The sequence below is a fragment of the Erithacus rubecula genome, assembly GCF_903797595.1.
Source record: "Erithacus rubecula genome assembly, chromosome: 5".
Taxonomy (NCBI): domain Eukaryota; kingdom Metazoa; phylum Chordata; class Aves; order Passeriformes; family Muscicapidae; genus Erithacus; species Erithacus rubecula.
Window position 1 is genome coordinate 46920033 of NC_136687.1, and position 25105 is coordinate 46945137.

At 44.7% G+C, this 25105-nt stretch overlaps 1 protein-coding gene across 5 annotated transcripts in view; it reads left to right on the forward strand.

Annotated features, from left to right (window-relative positions):
* Positions 1 to 25105, forward strand: part of CXXC4 (CXXC finger protein 4) — a 141176-nt gene that overhangs the window by 11054 nt on the left and 105017 nt on the right. Inside the window, exons 3-4 of one of the 5 annotated variants that reach the window (XR_013774376.1) lie at positions 10373 to 13317; positions 14045 to 16026. The exons of 1 other annotated variant lie outside the window; for it this stretch is intronic. Coding sequence is in view for 2 of the 4 variants with exons in the window: in XM_079306767.1 (XP_079162893.1) it covers positions 10373 to 10417 (45 nt within the window). In the remaining 2 variants the exon portion in view is untranslated. Of the gene's footprint in view, positions 1 to 10372; positions 16027 to 25105 lie in introns of those variants that run through there. 3 more of the 5 variants (XR_013774377.1, XM_079306767.1, XM_079306769.1) reach the window with 3 other exon arrangements.

Genomic DNA, 25105 nt, shown 5'->3' on the forward strand with positions numbered 1-25105 from the left:
GATCCCAGCAGGCTTGTTAACTTCTACTCTCAGACATTATGGGAAATATTTTCTCCTCCCTGGAACTCCTTGGCATCCTCTTAATTAGCACCATAAAAATCCATAGCCAGGTATGTGTGAAGCCTGTTTAATTTTTTTTTGCAGTTTTCCCAGTTTCTCTGTTCATTCCTATTTAACCAGACAGTGGTGCCAAGTGAGATATGAGAAGGTAAAAGGAATAAAGGAAGCCTGGGTCATGCTGGATACTGTGTTCTTGTCAGGCAGCGTACTCATCAAGTGCCTTTCCTGTACTCACCATAGGATCTTATGTTTTTGCCTGCTCTACTCATTATTTTTCTTTATCTCAATCTCTGAAGTGCTGGGCATTTTAAAACTTTGCACCTCTTCTTTCTCAGGACAGTATTTTTTTCTGCTCCAGACTGCTATGGTCATGGTGTCTGTTGTACTTCTACATAGGATCCCCACTAGCTGATATCAGACTTCATTGGCCTAGAAGTTATCTTTCTATATATTTGACTAAGTAGGTATCTATGACAGAGATGAGAGAGATTACTCACTGCTTTAAGAAGTGGAGAAGCAGTATTAAAATTTGAGGTGGAGAGAAGAACTTAATAAATATTGGAAAATGGGGTAAATCCAAGGAAGTAAGGATGGATATTACTTTAGATGAGGGTGGAGGAGGAGGAAAGAAGAGCTGCAGAGTGCTCAAATAGAGAAGGATTCCAGAGTGGCTGAGGGTTGGTTATAATGTGTGAAGCCTCAGTGAGGGGGTGACTGCTTCTGCACAGGGATAACTCAGTTACCAAGGGACAGACTGAGCACTGAAGGGTGCAGGGATAGGGCTGAAGATGCAGTGACATCTCCCTTGCTGAGAAGAACCCAAGGTGTGTTTGCTGCTATGAGTAATAAATTAGTATTCAGGTGAGGCAACTGAAGAGCTCACCAGCAACCATTTTCCCAAAACTTCTGCAGGGGAAGGCCAGGATTTCACAGAGCTGAAGGGAACCCAGATGAGGCTAAGCAGGGCTTTACCCATGCCCTTGTTGATATCATGAACCAGCTTATTTAATTATTTTTTTTTTAATTGACCGGACTTCGTGGAGAGAATTTGGATATCAGGGTGAGCATTTGTTATGGGTGAAGTCTTGTCATCCAAAGAAATTGTTCAAGGGATAAGAAAATGATAAAGGCATATCTACAGAAAAGTCAAGAGATGTGAAAGAGAGGGGAAGCATGCAAAGGAGAGGCTGAAAATGATTTCTTGCACAAGGACTTCTTGATCTTAAAGGTTTCTTTGGTGGTGTGTATTGTGTTTCCTAGGAAAGCTGGAGTATGCTGACAGCATATCAGTCTGGCACTACGTTAACACAAAGAATTTGCCCCATTGTCATGAAAAAAATACCCCAAAACAACTGCAGTTCAGTAACATCTGTCCTGCACATCCTAACTCTGGTGGGGGATTGGAGATTGAGTGCAGCACTCTTGGTAGTTACAGGCTTGGAAGAGCAGTGAAGAGCTCTGAGAGTCTGTGTAGAAGCTACAAGGAGGGCAGAGCAAGAGGCAATTAAAGGGGCTGGAAACAGAAAAAGGGAGACAAGGAATAGATATTCTTGTGTGATTTCCAAAGCAAGTAGTATTAGTTTTAAAAAGGCTTTTAGTTTTAGAGTGAACAGAACAGGAGGAAAATATATTTGGAAGGGTTGTGTGACCCACATGGCAGGGGGTGAGAGAAGACTTGATGACACCATCTTAGTAATGATGTAAAACCCATTCCCTCTACATTATCAGTTCATCTGAGCTCTGGGAGATAGTGAAATGGTTGGCTGGTTGCTTGGAAGCTGATGTAGAGTAGATTGGAGGTCAATGTCCAGTGGAGGTCATAGTGTCATGAAAATAATTACTGAGATGTGTTTTAATTGTCATCCTTGCAAATTTCAGAAGACACACACCTGTGATGCATCTTAGGCATTGGCTGATTATGCTCCCTCAGCTCAGATATCAAGTGCTGCATTTGAGTGATGAATTTCTGTATTTCTCCTTCCTTTTTTTTTTTTCCCAAGCTTTGCAGAAAAAGAAACAAGCAAGCAGAGACCAAGAATTTAATGGATATTTTTTTCACTGGCTCTTTTATCAACAGCATATGAAAAATCCCAAAGGACAGAAACAGTTAGCTAACCAATGAGGCATCATAGCTGATTTCAGGTTCCATGCAGGAGAAAAAGATACTGAAGCCCCAGCAGCTCAAGGGGAAAGAGATTTAAATTTAGGTTTGGTACAGCAAAATGTGCCTCTCCTCTGCTTGGAGACCAGTCTGTAAGAGATTACTGTACCCCAGGGCAGCAGTTTAGAGGATGATAGAGATGTCAGCCTGTGAGTGCAAAGACTTGTACTACTGGATGATGAACCAGCAGGGATTTCTCATTAATGGAATGAATGTTAACAAGAATAATGCTGTTTTGTGAGCTGGTGTGTGTGGGAAGGATAAATGATAGGGGCTGATGGATGGTCTTCACAGAGATTTGATTAGGGAGAAGGTGAATATGTGTGTGAGAGAGGGGGAGGTGTATGCACATGGTACATCCATTGCAGTAGGCAGGCACATTTCTAGTTGATGTCTGACAGAGAAGTCAGCAGAAGTAACCAGACAGGTCCTAAGCAAAAGAAGAAGCTGAGCACTGGTGTGGATATTTCATTTTTAGTGTCTTGTGAATTGTAGGGTCTTGGGTTTTATGTTGCATGGTGGTAACAAACCGATATCCAAGAATTTCTCTATAAAACTTTTGTTAGTAACAGAGCTTTCTGCTTTCTTCTTATAAAGCATTTGACTATTTATATTAATTCCCACAGTCAGTATGCAAGCACTGAATGACACCTTTTCTGCTTAGCATCATTTTGGCTCTGAAGTAATACTCTTAAAGCTTCTATGAGCCTTTCCCAGTTCTTGAAAAAGCAGGAGACAGGCTGGACCTACTGGTTGAGAGGCCAGTCAGGCAGAACCAACAGAAACAATCACTCATCCTGCCTGAGGCCTTCATATGCTGCTGGAATGCAAATAACAAATGAAAAAAAAGCAAAATAATCACATAAGCTGAGTAGGCACTTCAGCAGACTTAGTACATCAAGTACAGGGGTAGCTGAAAAAGTGAAGGAACTGCATGAACTTCCCGAGAGAGATGTAGAAACGGGGAAAGAAACGTGAATCCCTTTGCCGGTGAGATGTGGGAGACCCCTCAGCCGAAAAGCCAAGGCTCTGGTGTCTCCCGGGCTGCCTTTGCCAGGAGCCGTCGGGAGCCCCGCCCGCGGCCGGAGCGCGGCCAGCTGGAGCTCTTGGCAGGGTGGCAGATGGCAGCGGGAGCTCCCGGCCCGGCTGGCCCGGCGCTGCCAGCCCCGCCTGCGGAATGCCAGCCGCGGGGAAGCCGGGCCAAGCCGCGCTCCCCTCGGGAGCGAGCGAGACGGCGGAGGCGGAGACTTGGCTCCGTCCCTCGGCTCGCTGGCCAAAAGGGCTGCGCTGGCACAAGGGAGGGAGCGTGCTGGAAGGCGTCCGCAGCCAGCTACTCCCAGCCCGGGAGGGGATGGGCAGAGGAGATGCGTTCCTTTCCAGGGCTCTGCCTGCATCCGTGCGCCCGTACCCTCTGCTGTGCTGTACTGACTCCAGCTGACCCTGGGGGTGTTGAGGCCGATGGCGGAGCGTGTGAGCTGCTCTCCTTAGAGCCGAAGGTGATGCTCACCGGCACAGAGAGGGGCTCCAGGGGCTCCGTCACTAACATGAGCTGTTTTTTCTTTGACAGCGTTAGTCTGGATTCCTTATGATTTCTGATCTGTAGCTGCCGTCTGTTTTCCCCAATGTCTTTGTGCATTTTTTCCGATCGAGACACTATTCCTTCAAATTTGATCTCATCTATATAGTGAAAAAAGTTAATATATAAAATAAACTGTGGTGTGCAGCGAATGTAAGTGAGGGATACCTTAGCTCCTTTTTTCTCCTGGAGAAACGCATTTCTTCTCTGACTAATCCTATTGATTTGGCTGGGGAGCCGTGGCCTGCTGCTGATGTCAAGTCCAAGAGGCAGGATCCAGCTGTACAGTGGCAGGTCTCCGTGGCTGTTGGCACAAATCTTTTATTCCCCAGCTGACTCCACTGAAAAGTCCTGAGCTATTTGAGAAGAGCTGGGTCTTCAAACCATGACCCTGACTTAGGAGTACATTTTAAAAATTTTTACTTGCAATGTCCTGTGGCAAAGGTTTACTTTTCACTCAGTGGAGCTGGCAGCAGAGAAAGTCAAATGAGTTTTCCTAATCTGGTATGTTCCAAATCTGGTTTGTCTCAAATACAGCCTGAGAGATATGCAGCACAAGTGGAAAAATAACTTCCAGCGTGCAGATGCGTGTCCTCTCTGAGCAAATAAAGCTGACTTTTAAAATAAATGTTAAATCTCATCCTTGGTATGAAGGGAGACAGGCCTGTAGCTCAGGTAGAGGAAGAGATATTTTAAAGTGGGATGTGGAAGAAAGCTCACCACCAAACTTCTGACCCAGCGTACACGTCCCTTTTTATCTGCTAAGTCCAATAATAAGCTTGTTATTAGAGGACATCTGTTACTGCCTGATAACACGTACAGGGAGCAGGAGCGCAGTGCTGGTGGGCAGCCAGGGATTTTGGCAGCTGTGGGCAGCGGAGGCTTCGTGGACTGTTTCACACCTCATTCAGAGCCGGGGCAGCACATCCCTCCCGTGGGCCTGTGGCTGGGTGGGAGGATGCCAGGAGTTTGAGGTGAGGGCTATTCCTGCAGGGAGCTCCCCGGGGCCAGCTGGTATGCACGTGTGCCAAAGCCTCACCCACTCATCCTCCTGCAGCCACAGCTGGCCCCGTGGTGCCGGGTCAGCGTGGTGGGTCTCCTGGCACACCTCCAGGACAGGCAGCGGAGCAGCTGGGAGGAACGTGCCACACACTGGGTTCTGCTTTTTCCTGCTGCATTTCCAGGGGATGCAGTTCACACACTAGTTTCTTGCCCCCAAGCCTCCTTGCCCAAAGAAAAACATTCAAGGAGACTGTGTGAGCTGAATCTGAGCGCCATGAGGTTTTCCCCAAAGTCATTGCTGTAGGTAATGTATATTTATGAGCGGAACAAAGTGGGCTGCAGATACTTTGAAAGGCTGCTTTCCTCTCAGGGTGGCTTGGCATTTAGGCAAGTAAGGAGTGGAGATGCTGTCCAGGCTGCATGTTCCAGAGGCAGAGGAGGCTGGTGTAGAACAGATGGCATCTTTCACCTGCCTTCCTGTGTGTCAGGATATGGTTATCCTTCCAGTACCAGAGGCAGCCTACAAGAAAACTGGAGAGGGACTTTCTACAGGGGCATGTATTGGTAGGAAAAGAAGAAATGGGTTTAGACTGAAAGAAGGTAGGTTAGGAAGAAACACCTTATAGTGAGGGTGGTGAGGCACTGGAAGAGGCTGCCCAGAGAAGCTGTGGATGCCTCATCCCTGGCAGTGTTCAAGGTCGAGTTGTATGGGGATCTGAGCAACCTGGTGCAGTGCGTGGTGTCCCTGCCCATGGCAGGTGAGCTGGAGGTGATCTGTAAGAGCCTTTTCAATCCAAACCTTCTATGATCTTACAGTGCTCTGCAGGTCAGGAGACATCCCTCTGCTGGGCTTTAGCCCATCACAGTGTAACACGGCTCCATCCCAGCAATGAGACTGTGCCTGTACCACCATGTGTGCCCTGAGCCCAGCTCTTGTCTAGGGAAGGGTCTTTCCAGAGAGGGAAATCAGGGATGGAAAGTGAATTTTGAATTTGCACCAGAGTCTTCACTGTTTATGTATGGCAACATGTCATGAGCAACATTATGTCATTTCCAGGATGACTGTCAGACACCTGAATTAGATTGTGGCACTAGACATACAAGGTGTGACATGAAGTAAAGGCCAGTTTGCTTTGCTGCTGATGGTCATGTGGCTCTCTGAGACTGATAAGGTGCATAGCCTGCATTCACACTGTATAGGGAAAGCATACACGCACTGGTTTATGGCTGGTGGTGGTCAGTGTTTGCTCGGCTAGGCTGATGATTGATTCAAATTGCATTTCATGCAGGGGGCAGGACTTTACAGCTGAATTGTTTTGGCCACCATAGTGCACCAGATTTCTCTATATCTGATTATATATCTCTTATATAGATACATTGAGATATACATAGACACAAACATACACACACACACACATATACATTTATCACTTACTGGGCCAAACTGCTCCTTTTGTGAAAGTATTTCAAGAATGGATTGTTCTTGAGAATTTCATGTTGGGTTATCTGCAGGACTTGGTAAGCTCAGTTTTGCCTGTGTTGCTAACACCAGTCCCGCTGCTTTGGGAAATCCACCACTTTTATGTAATTTGCTATGTGAATTTGAGATCCATTAATGCACTGTCTCTTTCTGTGGTTGGATAGGTCTCTGTAAAGACCACCAGGTAGCCCAGATTTTGTTTGACATACCTCAGTTACCATATACTTCCCAAAGAGCCTCTGCTGAGATAGATTGTTTCCAGGGCTCCTTAAGAGGAATGAGGAGTGCCACATCTGGCTAATAATTCACTGTAGCCAACATGTGAGTTTACTTCAATGAGAGAAGGATTTTTGCTCATGGATCAAACATCAAAGGATTCTTACATAATGCAACATCTTTTGACATTGGTAAAGTATTAGGTCATAATCATGTAGTGCTCTGATATATTTTGTTATTCTATTTTATTTCTGAATGTGGTTCACCTCAACTCAAATTATTCCCTAGCCTTGTAGAAAATAGTAATACAGGTGGCTTGCAGTGAGTCTTCTCTGAATTTTTCCTGCACCCTTAAGCTGCAGCAGCGTCCCAAGCATGTGCAGCCAGCTTTTCTGCTTCCTTGTCTCTGTATCACATCTTTCAGGTGGCTTTGAGACTCTTTGAGAGCCGAGGAGAGAGGATTCTCTGGCAGGTGTGGTAGGCTTGAGCTTGCCAAGGTCTGGGCTGGACAAGCAGGCGGACCTTGGATGAGCAAATTCCAATATCTGACATCCCTTGCTCCGTCAGTTGGTCACCCCAGAGGGCACTGGGAGGCATTGTTCTTTAGTGAGTGCTTTTTGCTGTGAAAATACGGGTGTTGAAACAGATTTGGTGAGGAATTTACAGCTCCTGCCAGCATGCAGTTTTCATGTGTTACATATAGCAAGAGTCTGCTTTTACATTTCCCTGTGGAGTGTCCAGACAGATACATAGGTATAATTTTTCTGCTTAATTGAGGAGATTTTCTGTTGGTTTCCTGTTTTTTACCTCGTCCTCTAAAAATGCAGCATGCTTAGTTCCCTATATGAAGCTCATTTTTCAAGGCAATAATTAGATTTTCAAATTTCAAATATTAGAGCTACTTCTTCTACAGTGACTGCTGGCATATAGGGAGCAGAATAGAAAGTTTGAAAGTGTGGAGGACATTTCATCCCAAGTTTGTGTAGGGATAAATCCTCTCCAGTGCCATGCTTTATAGCATTACCCACTTGGAGAAGCCAGGGCTGCAGGTTTCTGAGCATCCTCCTGAGAGCAAGCCTGCCGTTTGTCAGCATTTGCACTGGCACAAGCAGTGAAGGTTTTTACAGCAAAACCACACTGATCAGCTCTGCTTCTGCTCCTCAGCACCCCTCCCTAGCCTTCCAGGGGGATCTGTCTTTCCTGTCACTCAGGATAATGATTCCCCACCGGCAGCACAGAGATCCAGAAATGCGCCGTAATCTTGCCGAGAGTTTGATTCCCCAGCTGGGACTGCTGGATTTACACAGCCAAGCAGTAGATGGTCATTGCGCTTAAACTTGTGTGTTGGTGTGCTCAACCTCTAAATGGGCTGAAGGGTCTCTCTTTGTCTGGAAATAGCCTTGATTCTTGGAGTGGTGAAATCTATGTATTTCATTGCAATGAAATCTATGTATTTCCTTGGTTTAGATTTAACTTGATCTAGCTATACAGTTTTAAAAGGTTTTTTTTTTCCTTTTTTTTTTTTTTGTAAGGCTGGATTATTGGTTCATTCCCAAATTGGTAGTTAAACACAATGGATATTTAATTGTAAATGGATATCTCTAATTAGAACTTGGTACACGGATACAGAAATTCCTTATCTTGCAGTTTTTCAAAAACACAGATATTAAACCACAGCCTTGCCCTTCAAAAATACTATTCTGTGTATTTAAAGGTCTGAATGACCTTTTAATCAGACATTATATCTTTACTTCCAGCTGATATGACAACGTCTGACAGTAACTCAACCTGATGTGGCAAGAAAATAAATAAAAGCCGTCTCAGCCACTGCGTCTTTAAATCTCTCTGTCTAGCTGTGGTTTTGTGTTCAGGCAGATGGACCACAGCAGAATATTACATTTAGTTTTCAAGTGAAGACAATGTATTGACTTTAATATGTTTGCATGTTTGACTGTTTTTCTGAGGTCAATTTAGTCATGCAATTGTTTCCTGCCATTCTGAACTCCAGCCTCTTCTGCAGCCAAGCTCTTTATAAATTATAGATCTGTAAACCTGGCTCTCAGCAGCCATCTTACAGCCCACACAGTGTGGATGAAATTGCATTAGCTCTCCTTGGAGTACCTGGGCGTGAGGGCTGCCGTGCTCTGTCACTGCTTGCGCTTGTGCTCACCTCACGAAAATGGGCAGAGCAGGGACTGGTAAAGATGAATATGAGCAATTCCTTCTTTTGCACCACCAACACAAAGAGAACTCACACTAGCCAGGGTGATGGTATTCAACACACCGGCTCATTGTCCTTGGAAGTTGATTTCAGATGATTTATTGAAGTGTAACATTTGTGGAGGGGGAGTGGATATTGAATTGACAACAGGTCAGAGTTCTGATAATACAGCAGAATTATTTTGATCTCTGGTATTTCCAAGTGCTGAAGCAATAAACATAACAATAACAGCTCCCCTTTCATATGGCTTTTATAAAAGAAAAGCTGTGTACTGCTTGCACCTGTTTATCACAAACTGGGCTAATTATTCAACTAAAAATACCTGCCATTCTAATGAGCAGTTCCTTGGAATTCAAAAAGTAATACTCTGACACCAAGTACAATGCATATTGTACACTGCTGGTTCCATGGTTTGTTGGATTTTTATAGAAAAATTAGGAAAACATTAAAAAGGTCTTACTGAAACAAAAATGAAAAAATTCTTCTTTCAAAAAGAGACATGGTACCTAAGTGTGGCACCAGCAACAGAACTTCTTCATTATAAGTATTTATTTGAAATTTCCAGAGTTTTCCTTTTAGGAGAATTTTTTTCAGATATAACACTATTGTTTTGTGAGTAGTTCTTAATGAAACAAGTACTTGTGGGCTGGGACAGACTGATAGAGTGTCGTGTTAGGGCTCACTCTCCCCTCCCTGGACAGTGCAGTCATTAATTCTGGAGGGGAGATGTGGGTCGAGATGCATGGGTTCAAGGGTGCTTTTATCATCTATTGGCTGAAGGAAATTGAGGACAAGAAGTACCTCACAAAAATGACACAGCCTTTGCAGGCTCAGCCCTTTCAGCCTCTCATGTAGGTTGTACTTTAAAGCTGTGAAGGGAATTTGCTGCTACTCACATGTGTGTGGAGGCACCTGGATTCAAGAAGATATAATTTTTAGGGTGCAGCAGGTGGGAGAAAGAGTGGGGGAAGTAGCTCTTTTTACACTGGACTGTTTCTGTGTAAGCCAAGGTCCTGCACATATGCGAAAGAAAGGACAGGGCAGTGGGCAGTACCCCTGAGTCAGCAGGGTGATTCCATCACAGGAATGAGGTCATGGATGTGTTTTCAGTTCTTTCTGCATTGCAACCTAAATGTGGAACAAGGTGAGGTTTGAAAATTCCAACCTCTCCTCCTAAGGTGTCTGAAGACATAGCACACTTTCTGAGTGACAGAGCAGGGCCTTTGCTACTCCCCTGTCATGAGCATGGTCTTGCCAAGGTGTCTGTTTAACCCACAAACCCACCAACCCATAACTGCATGCCCAGTATGCCAGGTCAAGGCAGAAACCATTGTACAACCATGTGGTTATTCTAAAAGCACTGTCTGTTTTCCGGATATTTTTCCTAGCAATGTTTGCATTTTCATGACTACTTTGTTAACAAATTAAGGAGAAGACATAGACTCAGTGTTACATACTGAGTACAATGTATTGCGTATGATCCTGAAATGGTGTGTGTTTGGAGAAGGGTGTTTTAATTGTCAGGCAATGGGAGGCACCATGTTGTTCCTAGATAACTGAAAGTATGCCTAAAATGTAAGGGAAAAGAACAACTAGAAGTGGAATATGCCAATGCCACAAAAGAAAGCTTAACTTGTTTTCTTGCTTTTTTTTTAGAGAACACCTGTTCCCAGCGCTGAAGCATTCCGATGGTTCTTTTAAGCAGTAGTGTATCTTATTTTCGAGGCAGTCCGAAGTGAATGGCAAGCTAAAGTCTTGTTTTAAGAAACTGCTTAGTCCACCATTGAAGAATATACTCAGATACTATTTTCATTTATGTATAGGGGTTTCCTCAAAAGCAAAAGACAAAAATCTGTGAGCCTGGGGAATTGGCCAGCTTCTTCACATTTAGTACACCGATTCTTTCTTTGATGTAACTTAGCTATACTAGTGAAGTTGTTGTCTATTTTTAAAGTGGCTGTAAAAAAAAAAAAAAAAGTTTGGGTAAACCCCTGCTATAAAGTCATGTATCTTTGAAAAGTAACATATCTATACTTCATTTTCAAATATATGTGTTTCAGTACTGTAAACTGTACAGATAGCCGCTTGTATTTTGTGTGTTTAGACACAAGGAGACAATCATGTCTGAGCATCAATGGAGATAAACGGTTTGTACACAACAGTGTGGTTCTGCAAATTAAATCCGGAGCAATAAATTCTAGCTTTAACTATTATTTTGCTAGTTGTTTAGCAGCAGCAGCAGCAACTGCAGCACTGTTTTACCATGCATCCTTCCATAGAGACTTGATGCCAAGTTTTCCAAGATTAAAAGATTGTGATGCATCTAGCAATTACCTTCTGTTGTGGTGTTGTGAGAGGGGAAGAGGTAACACTTCAAATTAATCTTTCAAGCACTATATTAGAATAGTGGTTTGTGCACTTGCATTGCTTCCAAAGGAGCTTTACAGAGGGGTATCTCTCCAAAAATGCTGTCTGGTGTCTGACTTATTTTTCACTGTGCTTTGAGCTGGAGCGCCCAGCATAGGCAGATGTGTAAAACTAGTCATCTAAATAAAGGTTGTTCTAGGATGCAAAACAGAGTATGAGACCTTAGGAAAAATGATGACTCAGCTTAATTACCCTTCACCTACAAGATCTTATGTAACATTTTTAGTCAATGGAGTAAACATTTTATAAAATAAAATGCCATACTTTTGGTTCAGGTAGAGCTCTGCACAGTTAAGTGAGTTTTGACAGTTGGACTGGTTTAGGTCTCACTTGCACTTGTGCTTATTTGAGAGCCTTGATATTTTTGCAGTATAAAAATGATTTTTTTTAAAAAGCTTTTAAAAGAAGACCACTTCTCCCCACATGTTTCTTGGTCCACTGTTCTCAGCTTTGCTGAGTTACTAGTCCCTTAAGCCCCCACAAAAACGCTTTGCTGTTCTTCTTCCTGTTGTAGCTGTATGGAAGAAATGTCTGCTCTTTGGAAAGGCAGCACACAGAGGGATATAGCTGACAGGCCATAAAAAATGTGGAGGATTCTTTACTTAGGGATGCTTATTATCAGTTGATCATCACTTTCTATTGTTTGGCTTTGTCATACCACTCACGAGTGAGAAGGCCATGCCACCAAAGTAAGTGAATGCTGTTGTGCCATGTATTTGATAGATTTATAATTTTATACAAAACAGGCCTACTGGTAGTTTCACAGACAAGGTGCTGGGCATGGAAATAACTGGTTAATGTTGCACAGCACATGCAAGTCTCCTACTGTTTCAGCACTTTCTCCACTTTTTGCTAAGTACTTCAGCCTTTGGCCCCTGGTCACACTTACTTGGTGAAACACAAGGGATGAGTTGGGAATTCTCCAGTGTGGGACCTGTGCAGGTGGGGAAAAGGCCAGCTTTGGTACTTGAGGGCTGGCAGATATTGGGAACAGCCCAGAAAGTGAAGACCAAGGGATGGAGGCAGAGAAACCTCCTGAAGTCACGTGTGTGTGTCAGCAGGACCAGCCAGAGCGTGGGTGACCCAGGGTAACTGGAGGGCACAGCTGGGCTGGGCTTACATCTGCATCTTAGACTTAGGCTCAGTGCATGTGTCTGTGCCTTGCGTCATATGACGTCACATACATGGCTTCAGAGATGGAATGTCACTTAAAATGCTTCTTTCATGGTGCCCCCCTTGCAGTTTGTGTGATCCTCAGTTGAATACTCATCCAATGCCTATTCAATGAGCTTTGTGTCTGTTTGTATGGCAGCTGTGTAAGGATTTTTTTGTGTTGGAGACTTTTTGGTTAGGGGCCTCTGTTACTGATTGCTATACCCATATGAGCTCTGCAAGGTCTTCTCTACCAAAGTGCTGATAGATTTACAAACTGAAGCCTTATTTGCACATCTGGCTGATAAGCTTGCCTTGCTCTTTGGAAAACTTATTGCTCTTACAGAAGCAGAGGCGAAGTTAAGTTCAGGCTACATTAGGTGTACAAAGATACTCATAGCAATGTAATTACTGTCTAATACCCTAATGTTGCATGTCTTGTTGTGGTTCCTTTTTTGTTTCGTTGTTTTGTTTTAAAGAACTGATGGATCTGTATATTGTAATTGTGGTGTTTTACATGTCAATTCAAAATTGTTAAACACACAAACAAGCATACCTGTTACTTATTGAAAATGAATGAGAGGTGATTTTTCTTTGATTTACCCATATGGTTTTCATTTCAGATGTTGTTCCTTTGCACCATGAGGTTTTTACATTCTGCTGAAACAGTATATATATAATGTAGTGTGCATAGAGCATTTTAATTAGTGATGTTCGAAGAAGGAAATCCATTTTCTGGCCTGTCTCTCCCCACTGCCCTCCCCACCACTCCCCACTTATATACATATTTGTCAATCGGATTATTGTCAAGTTCTAATTACAAAATTTGTGCTTTTCACAAGGTCCAATACCATTTTCTAGTGTGAAAATTTGTATTCTTCTCCATTCTTTCTTTCTCACAGTGAAAAGTAAAAATAAAAGGGTGTGGGCAAAAAAAAAGCAGAACTCTTTCTGTCTTCTAGGTGTGAGCGCTAAGCCTAGTGGAAGCATTTGGCATACCCCAGATAAACTTATGAAAAATGGTAAGCTTGAAAGGGAGGCACTTGTACCCATTCTGTCAATTAATAACAGACCCTCCCTATGAGGGAAAATACTCCCTTTTGTACAGACCTCCTGGTATGTAAGTCCTACAATTAATGTTGAAGAATGTAAAGTCTTCAAACCGGCTATATCTGTAATCAAATAATGAAGAAAGAAAGTAGTTAAATGAACATACCATTCAGGGTCGAATGCATTCAGCAAAAAGCAGTAGTGGGTCTTTGATCATGGTTAGATGCATAGTGATATCAAACAGTGGGTTCTCATGTAACAGCTAAATGTTTCAGATTTTGTTTTTATTAAATTTGGCAGTTTCACGCTGAGCTCTACTGTATTCTTAGTGAACAAAAGACAGCTCCTGTGTTAGAAAGTACTCCATTTTCACAATTGCAGGGAACTAGGAGGGTATTTTCAGAAACATGGGCCACAGAAATGTACTCCTTTCACAGTGTTCTCCTATTTCTGAACTGTGCAGTTATCTATTAAATTTTCTAATAGATATTTGTGTAAGGTGTATGTATGCTTGTGCAATTATGGAAAAAAAAACAGTTTTGGAAAACAGTGTATTTATGAAAAAATAATCACTTATGGGGCATGTACAAAACTGTATAAAAACATTCAATTTGCCCAGTAAAGTTGTTTTTGTGATATTTCTGTGTTGTTGAATAAAGGACTTTAGTATTCAAAATATCTCTCTTTTTCCATAAACAGGTCCTGTTTGTGGGATCTTAAACAAAGAAAACTTCTTTTACAAAAGAACCCTCAAAATGAGCGAGAAGGTCCAAATGCTGACCTCAGTCTTGCATATGGGAATGAATGCTTATGAAGTGATGGTACAATAGCCACAGAGCTTATTCCTTCTCAATTGACAATTGATGGAAACCCCATAAGTTGTATAACTGAAGGTAACATCATACTCTGGATTTTTTAAAATAGCAGGGAAAAATACTGCCTTTTTTTCGACTAGGAATGTTTCTTTAAGATTTTGAGGCTATGAAAGGTTAGTGAAGTAGGAGCAAGACTGATTACAGAACAGTCTTAAACCCATTAATGCAGACCTGTGTTGTATAAAAAGAGTGGACTAGTGAGGGTGATGTGATAAATTAGCAGTTAGCTTTGTATGGAGAAGCATGCAAAGGTGAAATCTCATCTGTAGCTCTTGCAACAAAGAGTAGTCCTGAGGATAGATCATCCCGTTGCTGTTGAAGTACTTGGAATTACAAATATGGTTTGTGAGAGAATGACAATATTATTTTCCTTTCTGTTTTACTGCTTCTCAATTCAACGTTCAGCTCTCTACCTGTCTCAAAAACTATACATAGCTAAGGAAATGTTTTCCTCTTGACATTTTGTTTCCCCATACTGCTTGCCGGCATTAAAGCAACTTCAGATAGGTGGGAAGGCTCCTGACAAGTGCTGGCAGCACATCATCTGATTTTGGTGAAATTTGGAACGTCATTTTTCTGCGCATATTCCTTTAATCAGCAGAAAGTCAGCTCTTAGGTGCCAAAACAGAATTTTGAACGAGTTCGAAAAATGAGGTAGGTCCTTTAGTCTGTGAGATGCCTTCAATGCCAGCTGATTTTCCAGGGGGGGCCTTGGTGTATCCTTTTGTTTTTTAAAGAAAGCAACAAAAGAAAAAAGAACAGAAGTGGATTTTCCACTGATCCTGTCTGCTCTCATCGAAATCCGTAAGGATATATGTTCTTGGGAGACGTAGACCGCTCATTAGACAAGAGTGAATCTTGAGGTTTGTTTGAAGAGGAGGAAAAGGGCTGCCAGGTTGCTCAGGCATACTCCGTGATCTCTCTGGATTAAATATAGAATTCACAGGGAGGAAATGCACTCATTTCATGAGACGGTCGATTTGGAAGCAGGAAGAGGTCTCTGAGTTCCTATTCTTTTAATGCTTTCTCTTTCAACATTTTTTCCCCTCAAGTATTGTTTTATACTGGTCTGAATGAAAAACGTCCCTCAGCTCTGAAGAAATACTCGCCCCAGACATGAACCTTGCAGTTTAAAACTACTTCTAGTTTTTTATAGCTTTTACTTTTTAATTAAAAAACCAAACAACTAAAAATAAAAACTCAGTCAAGAAGCAGGTAGTTCTTCAAAGCCAAAACTGACAAACTTACTACTGAACCTATTAAAGGAAGGAAAATGCCCTGTTGTGTGGAAACTCAATTCTTCTAGGCTGTGTTGGGCTCAATTTGGTTTTGCCACTAGCCATGTCAATATTTCCAAGGAACTAGGCTGCAATTATGAACAGCCTAGTGATAGAGGGCAGTGTGCCTTCTGGGAGGCTCCTGTCCTCCTATATTCCCATGGGCTTTACCAGATAACTCGTGGACTTGGAGGATATTATATAGGTGCTTAGTTATAAATTTGATCTTACTTCACTGCAAGGATCTACTCAGTTACCAGTGTGCACTGAGCATGGATAGATGCCCCCAAAATCTATAAAGGAAAGAAATTCTTCTCCTCTGTAATAACTGCAGGACATACAATGATGTTTGAAACCACTGTATCTATCTGAGGAAAGAAAGATGTGCTGCAGGATCTGCTCCCCCTGTAGGTTTCTCTTGGTTTGCTGTTTGGTTTTTAGGGTGAACACTCTTGGCTGGGTCACTGGGTGCTTCAGCAGAGCAGCTTTGCCCAAGGCAGGCAGAATGAAGGAAACGCAGGTAGCAAAATGTTATTCTTGCAAGAAAAGGATCTAGATTACCTAAAGAAGCTGTGATGTTCTGGAAGATTTTCACTGCCCTTCTAAGTTCTCCGATGATATTAAAGGATTTTCACCTTATTATTCATGTAATAATCAGGAATAATCTATCATGCTACTGCCCATTCCTGAAAAAACACATTTTAGAAGTTAGCCTTAATGGGTTAATTTTCCAGCTGACTCTGAAGGTGCTGCTTAGTGTAATATGACTTCCCTATAACAGAAAATGATGTGACTGTGGGTGCATTGGTCTGTATAAGGCCTGGACTTGCAGAGTCAGGGATCTTTGATAGAAAATAATTCAGTATTCTGGTAGAAGGATTTGCAGGTGTCATGATGTCAGCCAGAGCCTGGATTAATTATTCAGTGCAGTTCTCCCCATCTTGGTTGATGATGTGTGTAAGCATCCTACATTTTAAAAAAAGCACCTTTCTTCCCTTGCTCCTTTAAGTCTGCTCTCTTCACAGGGTTAATAAGACTAACCCTCTGCACTTCTTCAGGAAAGCCCAAAGCATTAGAAGAAATCCATTTCTTTTTGGCTAGACATTTTCCTTTGGGAAGAGACAAAAGAGTTAGTCTAGGTCAGAAACTCCTGGTGTTTACTCAAATCTCCTAACAGGGGTCTTCTCTGCATTGGATGTAGCTTATGAGCAAAGCCCATACATCAGCTTGGCAATTGGACACAACCCTACAGAACATCAGCACTAAAGCAAACAGGACCCTGTGGGGGACACTGCTGTCTCCCTGGTACATGTGACACACACAAGTTTATGCCAGGTGTCCAGCACCCTTCCCATGCAGGGTGTCAGGTTTGCTGACTAGCAGAGAGGTGAACTTCTCCAGATCTGAGGAGCCTGTAGTGTGCTGGAGGTTTCTAAGAAGAGAAAAGGTTTTGGCATGTCCAGACAGGGACTAGAACCTCTCAACCTGCTTGTCTCATGTTAGCTTTCTATGGACAGCTCTGAGTTTTTGTGGCCATCAGGCTGTAGAGATGGACCTGGGCTATTGAGTGTACCTAGTCTCTTACATGCCTACATTCTAATGGTCATACCTAGAGATTGACAGTGAATTTGAGCAGCTGGTATGTTGACTGAGATTAATGCAGAACTATTACAACTGACTTTCAACCTTTTGTTGGAGAATTAGTGAGTAAATAACCTGATCTAGCAAAATGTGTCACCCACATTAGGAACTGTGAAGTAATTATTGCTTTCTCATACTCTGCTCTTACTTGTTTTGCTTTTTTATCCTGATTGTTTGCATTCCTAGGACTGATTTGCCTTTCTGATGCAAAGCCATGTGATCTGCTGATTAATTTTTGTGAGTAATCATAAACTCTAACCTATGGCTGACTCTGTATATTTTTATGCTACGCTCCATAAACATTCATTCATTTATTATGATTACTGTGTGGAAACAGACTTTTACAGGCTAATAAACTTGGATTTGAACTAGAGAAATGTTTCCTGGTGTCACTTCTTTCCTCTTTTTTAAGAAAAAAAACCAAAACCACACAAAGCAAAGAAGAAGAAATAAAGGTGCAGACCTTGACTCGATTTAACCGGGTCTCTATAACTATATCCACAAATACTGTCAGTACTAGACCTAGAAATACCAACAGTAAAACCTTATTCTCAAGTTGATTTCATTAACGGTGAGAAACACTCTTTCTTACAAATAAAACAAACTTCCAGGGCTTAAGGCTGAGAGGGAAAAGAGGGGGAAGGGAGCTGGGTTTTTTCTTTAATTGGTTACTCTAGTGTCTTCTCTCCTGTAGACCTGCTTTCTTAAACACGCTGACATGCACAGGGCAGCTTCCAGCTGAGACCAATTAAGCAGAGCATTTGCCTCCAGTGTGTCTCTGGCTGTGGCCGGGTGATGCTCATGGCAGGCTGCGTGTCGGCGCAGGCACGGCTGGAGCACGCGCGGGCTGGCCACCTCTCAGCACACACAGCCAGGGCAGCATCTTCTCATGCTCCTGGCCTCTGCTGCTGCCTGGCCTGCTGGGCCTGGCAAATGTCTGGTCAGAGATGACTCTGCAGGTGGTGGAGTATTTCCTTTTTTTAGGTGGTTAGTTCAAACTCAAACAGCTTGGCAATACCAAGTGTAGTACACAGAAGGAACATGAATTCTCATGTCATAACTGTTTAAGGCATCTCAGTAGATGATGAAGCTGGCAGTAATTGATAACCTTTTACATGGTCTCTGCAAGGAGGTCATTGGGATGGAATGGCACTTTGTGCAGACAGAGGCAGCAAAGCTAAAATAGGTTGGATGAATATCTGCACACAACTAAATGTAATCCTCTGTGTAACGAAGTTGTCATCGTTTCCATATGTTCATCTGAAGTGTGTCACAAACATTATGCACAAAAATTGTACTTTTCAATCCACTGGAGGCCCAGTTACACAGGTAATCTTAATCTCACCAAAGAGCAAATGGGAATTTAAGAGCAGAAGGAGGGCTCATATTTTGTCAGCTTTCAGGCCTTGAATGCAAGCAGTGAGATAAAGTGTCATTGAATGGTGACTGGACAGGACCCAACCTCCATCTACAGTGACCCTGCCAGAGGCACAGCTGTACTAGACAGATCTTTGGAGACCACTACTCTAGCCTTTCCTAGTTCTGCTAGAAAGAGTGGCTTTTAGAAGATGGGGATGATCCTGAGGCAGTCTCACCACAGAGATGAAGCACAGACAGGATTATTATCTGATGATTTTTTTCCCTGTTGTGACCTAGCACATCTTACTTCAATAACCTAAGATAGAATTGCAGCATCCAGAGAAAACTGCAGCTCCCCAGCAAGGCAGAGGGAAAAGCTCATTTTCTCAGTTCTTCTTTCTCATTCTTTGTTCCTCTTTCCCCTGTATTTCCTTGCTTTAACTCCTCTATTCCCTAGAGGAAGGCAGATATGACAGATGCTGTGGCTCCTGTCAGCAGTCCCCAGCTCTGTGCTTTGTGTCCTGGGAAGGTGATGGAGCTGCAGCTGCATAGAGGCTTGAGCTTGAGGCTGGAGCACCTGCAAGTTAGGTAGGTGTTTGGTGTGTAGAGGGGCGCTCCATCAAGTGTGTGGGATGCTGCTCTTCTGCTTCTGCCACTGGATTCCACGGGGAAATGGTGGCAGATACTGGGCTGAAGCAGTCAATGTAGAAGTTTCTAAATCCCCAGCATGGCAGGGTCAGGAAGCTGATGCAGATTGAAATCATAGCAGTGAATATGTAGGTTACGTGTGCCCTAAAATGCTGCTGATGAGAAAATCTAGGGGGATTTCTGAGGGGCAGAGAGTAAGATGTGCTTGATTCATCACTGGCATGTCCTGAACTTTCTCTGGCCATAGCAAGGGTTCTGGAAAAGAGGTGAAAGAAAGCCAGGCTTTAGCTAATTTTTTTTTCCTAATTATTTTCTTGGAAACAGCTGAGTTGGTTTTGCTAGGAATTTGAAAGCACACCTAGCTCAAGGCAGGCACTGAGCTGGAGGGAGATGTCTTGCCTGAAAGGTTTCAGCCTGCAGGATTAAAAGTCTGAGTAAAGCTATGAACTGCCAAAAATGGGACCTTGTAATAGGTGCTTTAGGTGATGTGAACTGCAGATGTTGCACCAACTTTGCTAGGAGAAAAGGAGGGAGTGAGAAGAGGGTTAATTCGGCAGCTGTGTGGAGATCAGTCTGGTTCTTTACCAGCAAGGCTGGAAGCAGCTGGGATGGGCTAGGGATTTTTGGGTGGGCATCCCCTTAGCATTAAATACCACTTGTATGATGGCAAGGAAAAGCTGGGCAAGGAAAGCAGATGGCTGTGGCACCACCAGCCAAAATGCTTCCCAGAGATGCCAAACTGTGCCCCAGGGAGCAGACAGAAGAGATGCTCTCCTGGCACATGCACAGTGAAAGCTCCATGTTCAATCTCTGGCTCCACTGAAGAGAACCAGCAACCCAGTTTGTCAGCTTCCTGGCCTGGTGTGCTGAGCACAGAGGCAGGTGATATCCAGGGTGATTGTTGATGTTCTGGGAGTGATGGTGATGCCCTGGCAGTGCCATTCTGGGGGCTGGGGTGGCCCCTCCCTGCTCCCTGCTGATGGGTTGTGAGCCTCCACCGTGTTTTGATCCAACACTCCTCGCTGCTGTTCTGACACTTCACCGCTCCCACTGTGACTGCTGCATTTCTCTTCTGCTTTATGTTAAAACAAGGGAGGTGTTTAAATATTTATTATTGCTGGAAACTCCAGAAGCCAACGTTCATTTCTATAAGCGAATGGGATTTTTTTTCCAATTGTCACTAATAATTCATTAATTATTATTTTTAAGTTGTTGTTCTGCCTGTGATGTGTCACCTTCCCACCAGTTTGGCAGCAATCTGCACAAGATGTGGGATGCATAGCATTGTGTTTCTTCCTCCTGTGGGTTGTTGCTGTTCCTTCAAATGTCTTCTCCTTAAACAAAGTGGGCATTAGAGCTCCTGGTATCTGTTCAACTAAAGGCAGAATTTTTTTCCTTGTTCTTCCTCCACATTATTTTTTTGGGAGGGCCAAGTGCCTTCTGCTGTCATTACCACACCTGTGGAACTGTGGTCTGCTTCTGCCCCTCTGCAACTGCAGGAGATAAAACTTGTGGCTTTTGGCACCTGGGAATGCTGTGTTTGGTTGTTGCTGGTGGATGAGCATTTCTTCTTGCTGCAGTGGCTGCACTGAGCTGTGCCAAGCCTCAGCAGTCTTTCAGGCTCTGAGCATTGAAGTGGATTAGTCTGGAATATAGAGCCATGCAAAAGCAATCTAAGCATTTTTCTTAGATTACTCTAAATGCAGAGTGTTGCTTGCTTTCCCTTGCTTCTGCCTGCAAATGAGTGGGGAGGCAGCTGGGGAGTGGCAGACTTCGTCTGCAGGATGGGAAACTTGCTTTTTGTTTTCAGCCCAGAACATGATATTTGTCTTCTGAATTCCCTTTTTGCAAGGCCTTTCCCTCGAACACTTTTGTTACCACTTCTGTGTTTGCCACTTTTGCAGGGGAGGACACTCTCAGGGAGCAAAGCCATCCCCTATCTGAGTTTGCAGGGACATGCCTGTGCCTAATGCCACCACTACTATATTCCCATAGGTCACAGCTGAGCTGGGTACCAGAGCTGCCAATAGCCATGGAAAACAGTGGACTGCCTTACAGGGTCACCAGATGCAGCTGGCTGACTCCTGGCTTGCCTGGGAAGGGCAGCAGCTGCTCTGTACAGATGTGGCTTCTCTGCTCCTGGATCTTAGGGCAGGAACACCTCCAGGCACAGAAGCAGGGGCAGAACTGTGACCATGTGTTGCTGCACACACCTGCAGGTGTGCCTGCAGTCACCTCTGTGCCTGCGTCCCAGCCAGCCCGAGCACAAGGCACAGCCCAAAGAGCATCTCTGCTGTTGGACCCATCGGTGCCACCATTTCCCAGAGCATTTGCATTTGCTTGTCATCTGTGTGGACATGTAAATGTTAACGGGCAGTGCTGGGTTGGAGATTAGGTTTGTTAGTCTAACTCTGCTTTTTACTTCTTTGATGACATGCTGTGCAATTTGGCTGTGTTCCCACTCCTTATCTTTCTCTCCCCTCTTTCCCCTTTTCTTCCTGCCCTTGTCCTTGAATGTCTCCATAACGCCTATTTCCTTATGGAGAGGAAAAGAGGGAAAACAGACCTTGATTAACTGAACAATTCTATGAGATCTGGCCTCTCTCTCACTGGAAACCCATGCACCAATAGTGTAGCAATGTGGAAATCCCTTCCTTTCCTGGGGTATTTCAGCTGCAGGTTGCAGCTGGAGCAGCTGGGACCGAATACAAGCGTGGCAGCACCTGCACGCATAATTTTTTGGGGGAGTTGGGAGATGTAAAACTTTGCCTGCTTTCCACTGGATGGAGTTTTGCCTTTGTCACAGTAGCAGCTCCTGGGAGCTGCCTTCTGGGAGGCAGGGCGAGCTGCGGGAGCGGGGCTGAGATGCCAGGCTCAGCGGGATTCGCCGCCTGGATAATGCGCGGCCAGGGTTCGGGCTGAATGGGCGGCTCGCCTTGTGTGGTCACAGGAGCAATTTGCCGAGAAGGGCAGGGATGAATTGCTTTGGCTCCCGAGAGGCCCCGGCGCGGGGGAGCCGAGCCCGGCACAGCGCTGCCCTTCGCCCGGCGGGGTCTGCCCTGCAGGAGCCGCTGCTCCCGGGAGTTTTCCACGGGAAACCCAGGTTCGGGTCAGGATCGCCAGCACTGCCAGGCTTTGGCAGCGACCCAGAGCTTCTGGAGAGGGTGCTTTAGCCAGAGAAGGAGTGCTGAAGCACTGCTTTAAACATGCACCTCCACAAATAAAGGTGCTACAGCTCTGGAGGTGTACACAGGTATTAAAAAAACAACAAACCAACCCTCAGAACATCTATTATCAAATGCATGCATCACTTGCTGTGCTGGGAAATGTGCAGTCAATCAGTCTCCCACCCTTTCATGGGATGAAGGTGGCAGCACTACAAGGAGAGGAAATAGAAGAGGAATAAAGCCCAGCAGGTGCTCTCTGGGTGTGCACGGGGGAAGCAACATTGGCCGTGACCCTGTAGGAGCACCTGAGCTCCTGGCCCTGCCCGCAGCCCCTGGTCTCTCCTCCCATGCAGCATCAGAGCATTTGCCTCTCCCTGGTCCCTCAGGAGAGGTATGTGCTGCTCAAAGCCCTTCCCAGCCTCTGAGGAGTCTGGCATGGCCACATTTCCAGGAAATGCCCTGCAGGGACACCCTGCTCTGGCCGGGGGCCTGGCACAGGAGAGATGTGGTGTGACACAATGCCTGTGCTGACCCCAAGGCTCTGCACTCTCTGGTGCAGCTCTGGGCTTGCTGTTTCAGGCTTGGATGACATTTTTGCTTCATTCATACTCTTACGGACAACTGTCACAAGCAGCTTTCAGGCACATTTTAAGTCTGGCTCTTACTTGGCCCACAGAGGTGTAGACAGCACCTCAGTAGGACACCAGAAGAGGAATTCAGAGAGCTGCCATAGTGTTCAAGTGGTGTGGTGGGAACTCTCTGCAACAGGATGGATAAAGGGATCTCAACATCCACCTGGAAGTGGTAGCTTTTTTCCCCAGGACATGCAAGGAAAGCTCAAAGCTGTGCCACCATAAATGCTCTGGGTGGTGGCTGCTTTCTATGCTGATGCCTCATGTACAGCATGGGCTTGACTTCCAGCTTCACTGCCAGATTGGGATCCAAACAGATATTGCTGTCTTTGCACAGGCCCCTGCCACAGACCAGCATGCCTCTGCCACTCCCTTCCCCGACCCCTGGGCACTGTTTGCTGGTGCCTGTGAACCCCATGCGCAGCAGAAAGAGCCATAAACCACTCCCAGTGTGGAACCATCAACCTGTGTTGATGAGAGAGCACAAGGGTGCTGATCTGCCTGCACTGGTGTGACTTCCCTTACAGCCACCAGCTGGTTCCTACCGAGTTCATTTAACTGCATTTCCTTCACAGTGTGGCTGTGGAATGCCCACCTTCAAAAAGGTTGTGCTTACTGCAAAAGTGATTTTTTCACTTGGGTGCTCATGGTACCTATATTGCATGTGAGTATTACAGGGAGGACCTGTAGTCTGGGTTTACTTCTGGTTCTGCCTTTATCTAGGGGTGTCTCCAAATCAACTGTATTTCTGATGCTGGCAGCAACTAGGGTAGGAGTAATTTGCTCGGCTGGGGTGTCACTCAGCCATGAGCGGCGTGTGACAGCCATGATCGAAAGGGACATTTATTTGCCTTTAGGATGGAAGAGCCGTGGCACTTCTTGTCAAATCCCATCTTTGCAGATGTGGTCTGTGAGGCAATAAGGCAGAGGTCATGGCAAAAGGTCAGAGCAAGCAGGGCTCTGCCTCAGCAGGCGTTTGTCCTGGTGCTGCGACGGCGTGAACATGGCATGGGATAATGGCACACGTGAGGAGCAGCTGGTCCTGCAGGCTGCTCCCCCTGACAGCTCCAGTGGTTTTGTCAGTAATGGCTCACACGCTGTTTTGATATGTGCTCACGTGATTTTACACATTGGTGATATTTTACACCACAGGAGTTACTCAGAAGACCAAGGGGTGCTTCATGTGTCACTCACTGGCTTGGTGGAGCCCCACATGGATTTTTGCTGCTTTGGAGGCTTCTTTGAGAACTGGAGGTGTGCAACTTCTCTGAAGTAGAGGTGTGAGTGTAGATTTTAAAAATGTATTAGAGGAATTCTTTTGCTTAAATACAGACTCAGGTCTGACAGCATGGACTAAAGCAAGGAAAACTAGAAGTGACCATGAGCTGTGGACCATAAGGGTCTCCCATGGCCTACTCTGCTGCCATGAACATAAAGACAGGAGACTAAATGGATCAGGAAAACAGAGATGAGGGATTTCCACACCCAGGAGGGGAATTTTTTGTGGGCTACAGCCTGATGCCTGCCCCATCTGGGGCATCAGGTTTAGGTTCTGGATCTCATTCCCACCACTCCTGCTATTGGCAGCACCATGGCCACTCTGCAAAGCTGTGGCATGCCTGCAAGCCCTTCCCCTGCCTTTTCCTTCTCCAGCACTGCCTGTGCTGCTGAAAGCTGCTCTTTTTCAGCACGCATGGAAAAACCAAACCTGCAGTTTGCAAAGACCCACTCTGCTCCTCTTTCCCCATCAGTAAGTGCACATAACCAGCACTTCTCACCATTACACCTCCTTAGAGATGCAGCAAACACATAGGTTGTTTGTTTTCACATACACCTACCTAATTGATGGGTTGGGAAAGGGAAGGCGGGAAGGGAACTCCAGCCCTATTAAACTGTTGGGAATTGCATTCCTTAGATTAGAAGTGTTTGTATTACAAACACTGCAAGAAGCTGAGGCAGAGAGTGAGCTGCCTCTCGGCATCTGGGATAAAACCAGATGATGGTGGAGCCCTTTGTAAACATTTGCATTTTCCTAGGTGCAAGGGATAGTTAATCCAAACTACACACCTGGAATTTAGTTCCTGTGGCTCTCAAAACTGTTGCTTCCATGCTGGACCAGGACCTTAGGCAGCAGAACTGAGATGTGCACACATCCCTGCCT